This window comes from Tarenaya hassleriana, unplaced genomic scaffold (assembly GCF_000463585.1).
Source record: "Tarenaya hassleriana unplaced genomic scaffold, ASM46358v1 Cleome1229, whole genome shotgun sequence".
NCBI classification, from domain to species: Eukaryota; Viridiplantae; Streptophyta; class Magnoliopsida; order Brassicales; family Cleomaceae; genus Tarenaya; species Tarenaya hassleriana.
In genome coordinates, this window is record NW_010962714.1 from 1 (window position 1) to 4,207 (window position 4,207).

At 41.6% G+C, this 4,207-nt stretch overlaps 2 protein-coding genes across 2 annotated transcripts; one reads left to right on the forward strand and one right to left on the reverse strand.

Moving 5' to 3' along the window:
• Positions 1–1,254: 1,254 nt before the first annotated feature.
• Positions 1,255–2,780, forward strand: LOC104807082 (ribose-phosphate pyrophosphokinase 2, chloroplastic). Its single transcript, XM_010532196.2, has 7 exons — positions 1,255–1,266; positions 1,352–1,600; positions 1,701–1,844; positions 1,935–2,102; positions 2,184–2,253; positions 2,393–2,474; positions 2,567–2,780. The coding sequence occupies exons 2-7, from the start codon at positions 1,367–1,369 to the stop codon at positions 2,745–2,747; spliced, it is 879 nt and encodes a 292-aa protein (XP_010530498.2). The 5' UTR covers positions 1,255–1,266; positions 1,352–1,366; the 3' UTR covers positions 2,748–2,780.
• Positions 2,781–3,265: 485 nt separating this feature from the next.
• LOC104807083 (peptidyl-prolyl cis-trans isomerase CYP19-4) lies at positions 3,266–4,201 on the reverse strand. The gene is made up of 3 exons (XM_010532197.2): positions 4,044–4,201; positions 3,743–3,818; positions 3,266–3,649 (listed from the first exon to the last, which is right to left on the reverse strand). The coding sequence occupies exons 1-3, from the start codon at positions 4,147–4,149 to the stop codon at positions 3,511–3,513; spliced, it is 321 nt and encodes a 106-aa protein (XP_010530499.2). The 5' UTR covers positions 4,150–4,201; the 3' UTR covers positions 3,266–3,510.
• Positions 4,202–4,207: the final 6 nt, after the last annotated feature.

A 4,207-nucleotide genomic window follows, 5' to 3' on the forward strand; every position in this document is an offset into this window, starting at 1 on the left:
TAGCCAGAGCTTGCCGGACAACCTGCTCCCTATCCGACCGGTCGAGTTTTCTGACGTCGATTGTCTGAACTTTGTTCCCGCCGGCGTAACCTGCCCGCGTCCGCGTCAGAGACCGTCGCAGCACCGCGAAATTCCCTTGTTTCTGCGATGGCAAACGCGCAATCGCCGCCCAGATCAGATCTTCCTCGTCCTGTTCCACCAATTCCGCGTTCGACGGCCGCGCGAACGATTCGCTTCCCGCCTCGACATCGTACTCGAAATACTCGCTCCCGTTCGAAGCCGCCGCCATTATCCTCTCTCTTCGTCTTCTAGATCTATACGCAGTGTCCTCTCCCTTCTATGAGATTTTCCTCCCCGCCTCCCTGAACTCAGAGCACAGAAAGATAGAAATGCGTCTCTCTCTCTCTCTTACACCTCAAGAAACAAGGGAAAGAAAGAAACCAAATAGGAGTGCATCCATCCCGGGAATTTTGAAGCTGACTTAAATTTACCATATTGCCCTCGCAGATTATATGGTTTCGTTGTCCATTATTAGGTAAACAATGTCCATAGTATTATTAATTATTGTTACTTTGGGAGTTTTTGAGGAAATTTGCTGACATGAATCAAATTCCTATTTATCTATTTTCATCTATTTTAGTCGTACTGATGCGGTGAATTACAACAACTGTAGTTTTTTGGTCCATTATTTGGAAAACAATGTCAATAGTCTTGTTAAGTATTGTTACTTTGTGGGAGTTTATGGGAAGCAATCAAAATCTCATAAGAAAGCTTTTCTGTTTTGAATGTTAGTGAATGTATTAACCAAAAAAAAAATATGTTAGTAAATGTTACGATTTTCATAAAAGATTTATGCTTTACATTTCTTTTAATTTCAGTAAATAGATAGATTTTGGTTAGTGGTTATCTCTTATACATTACTTTTTCTTTAAATACACTTGAAATCTTTTTTACGAAGATCGTAAAATTTACTAACATTCAAATAAAATAGAAAAAATAGTAACAGTATGTCCTTCACTTCTTTTAGATTATATATACCACAGATGTACTATAATTATAAACTATATTACTTTCTCTTTTTCATTAGATTCGCCTTACCTATACCTCTATTTTTAATTTTGGTTAGAAAAGTATGTTATATACTATAAGAATGCTAAAAAAAAGGCAAGAATTAAAGTTTTGGAATGGAAAAAATATTTTTATTTTAATAATTGCAGAGAAAAATTAGAGAAATGAATTACTTAAACAAATCCTGCACTTGCTCAGGTAATTGCGACACCTGTGACTTTTTATTTCCTTTCTCTTGCTCATGGTCAATATGACGTGTTGAATCTGTTGGTACTTTGGAAAGGAAATTGCTTGCTGTATGGGCATGGAGCTCGGAAAGGTCGACATAAAGAGGTTTGCGGATGGAGAGATATATGTGCAGCTGCAAGAGAGTGTTAGGGGATGTGACGTCTATTTAGTGCAGCCTACTTGCTCTCCTTCCAATGAGCATCTGATGGAGCTCATGATTTTGATAGATGCTTGCCGAAGAGCATCTGCCAAGGAAGTCACAGCCGTGATTCCATATTTTGGATATGCTCGAGCTGACAGGAAGGTACTCCTTTTTGCCATTATGCTCCTTTGGCTGTTGCTGTGATTAGTTTGATATTAGAAATTCCGCTATCCGCCGGAGGTCATCTAATTCTATATTCTAGACACAAGGGCGTGAATCCATTGCTGCCAAACTGGTTGCTAACCTTATCACCGAAGCTGGTGCGGATCGAATTCTTGCTTGTGATCTTCATTCAGGCCAGTCCATGGGTTACTTTGACATTCCCGTGGACCATGTGCAATGTCAGGTATCTCTCCAGTCGGTCTTTACTAATTTCCGCCTCGGTTGCGAGCTTTAGATGTTGATATCATCCATTCACTGTTTGATTTCTTTTGAGCCGGTGATACTTGATTATCTTGCAAGCAAGTCAATTTCCTCGGGAGACTTAGTGGTGGTCTCCCCCGATGTTGGAGGGGTTGCCAGGGCACGTGCGTTTGCAAAGAAACTATCAGATGCTCCCCTTGCCATTGTTGATAAAAGGCGCCATGGTCACAATGTTGCCGAGGTAATAGGCTCCTTTTCTTGTAAAGAAAAAGGCACTTATGATTCAATCGATTACATACATACACATCATGCTTTCCTGCAGGTCATGAATCTGATTGGTGATGTAAGAGGAAAGGTGGCAGTCATGGTGGATGACATGATTGACACCGCGGGTTTGTGACTGCTTGACCAAACCTGTAGTGATCATATCAAACTTTCAAACCATTCCAGACCAAAACTCTATACGCTCTTGTTTGCTGTCCAAATCTTTCCTCCACATTCAAGATTGCTGAGAAGCATTTTCGTTTTCAGGAACAATAGTGAAAGGAGCAGCGCTTTTGCACGAGGAGGGGGCAAGAGATGTCTATGCGTGCTGCACCCACGCCGTTTTCAGGTTCTGCCATTAACCCTTTGCATGGTCCTGCGACAACAGTGTCGAAATTCTGAAACTTTTTGTATATACTACTCTACTCTCGTGTGGATTAGTCCGCCGGCGATAGAGAGATTATCGGGGGGATTGCTTCAAGAAGTGATAGTGACGAACACTCTCCCGGTGGCGGAGAAGAATTACTTCCCGCAGTTAACGATTTTATCGGTGGCTAATCTCCTGGGAGAGACCATTTGGCGTGTCCATGATGATAGCTCCGTCAGTAGCATTTATCTCTGACCCACATTTTTTCGGCTCGGCAGCTTCTCTTGCTGTTTGCACGCCAAGAAAAAGAAATAAAAATAGATTTTTATGTTTTCTGCTTTCTTTCGTGTTATTATTTTAGGCCTTCTTTTTCTATCATTTGCTCCATTGGGCTTTAGAATTTAATGTTTTTTCGTCTGAGTAATCTTTGAATCATGAGATGTGTCTCTGACTTGATTAGAGATTTCCCTTTCATAAATCAATTTTTGACTAGTACAAATACGCAAATTGTAAGACAGTAGATCATTTTTTTTTATCGAAATAACATGGACTAAGGGTTTTTTATGTCCACCGGCGCACCGCCGCAAAACACGGAGGTAAAAAAAAAAAATCAAAACAGGCTTTTCTCGTATTTCCGTGTATACACTCTATATGGTATAAGTGTAGGATTTGAAACGGTGTGATGTTGTTGTTTTGGCACGTGGAAATGCAAATATCTTCTTCTTTTTTTCCTTTTTATATTTGTTCCTTTTTTTTTCCGGGTGCAAAAAAAATTGAAGACGAGGAAAAGTAGAACAGAAATAGCGGGCCGATTGCTTCGGACCAAAGCAACAGATCCACTGCTCCACATCTGCCCGCCGATTGTCTCTCAGGACATGTTTTGGCTTTCTTTAATATTATTGAAAACACCAACTCTGGAATACAAACTCGTAAAACCGTTGTGGTAGGATTATTCAGACAGAGTATCTATCAGATCAGATGGATGAGGGGCTTGTCTAAAGGAGAGAGTCTGTTACTTTCACAGAGGAAGCTCTCCAGCGTCAGAGATGACAACTGTGGTCTTGGGCGCTCCGCTCTGCATGCCTTCAGCTTCGACCTTGTAAACCACATCCATCCCTTGCAACACTTTCCCAAACACCACATGCCTTCCGTCCAACCTGCAACCCATTCCCCCACCATCATAATAATCAACATCTCTCATTCTACATTAGCTATTCGTCACCAATGAATGAACTAGTTGGGCGTTTTACCAGCTGGTTGTCACTGTGGTGATAAAGAACTGCGATCCGTTGGTGTCTGGGCCAGCGTTTGCCATCGACAGAAGACCTGTTTAATTCAGTTTCAATTATTCATTAGCCCAGCCAACGCCAATAAGAGCCAAAAGGGTTATTCCTATCTGTCTGTCTGTCTGTCTGCCTGCCTCTACATTTTCTTTTACGAGACAGAATACGAGCGTGTGAAAGGAATCTGTTAGACAGGTAAGTAAGAGACAAGGAGAAACAAAAAGGATTAACCAAGAGAATGCTCTCTCTGTTGTGGTGGTAAAGTCACCTGGTCCGGTGTGCTTGAGCTTGAAATTCTCATCTGCGAATTTCTCACCATAGATAGACTCTCCGCCCATACCATTGCCATGCGTGAAGTCACCTCCCTGTATCATAAAGCTGGGAATGATCCTGTGGAACTTGCTTCCCTTGTAGTGCAGAGGTTTCCCGCTC

Bases quoted from the DNA above. Each gene is read 5' to 3' on its own strand.
- LOC104807083 (XM_010532197.2), bottom strand. From the start codon at position 4,149: ATGATACAGGGAGGTGACTTCACGCATGGCAATGGTATGGGCGGAGAG. The intron at 3,819-4,043 runs GTGACTTTACCA...TGAATTAAACAG, and splicing joins GCTCAAGCACACCGGACCAG to GTCTTCTGTCGATGGCAAAC. The intron at 3,650-3,742 runs GTAAAACGCCCA...AATGGGTTGCAG, and splicing joins ACCACAGTGACAACCAGCTG to GTTGGACGGAAGGCATGTGG.
- LOC104807082 (XM_010532196.2), top strand. From the start codon at position 1,367: ATGGGCATGGAGCTCGGAAAGGTCGACATAAAGAGGTTTGCGGATGGA. The intron at 2,254-2,392 runs GTTTGTGACTGC...TTTCGTTTTCAG, and splicing joins TGACATGATTGACACCGCGG to GAACAATAGTGAAAGGAGCA. The intron at 2,475-2,566 runs GTTCTGCCATTA...CGTGTGGATTAG, and splicing joins TGCACCCACGCCGTTTTCAG to TCCGCCGGCGATAGAGAGAT.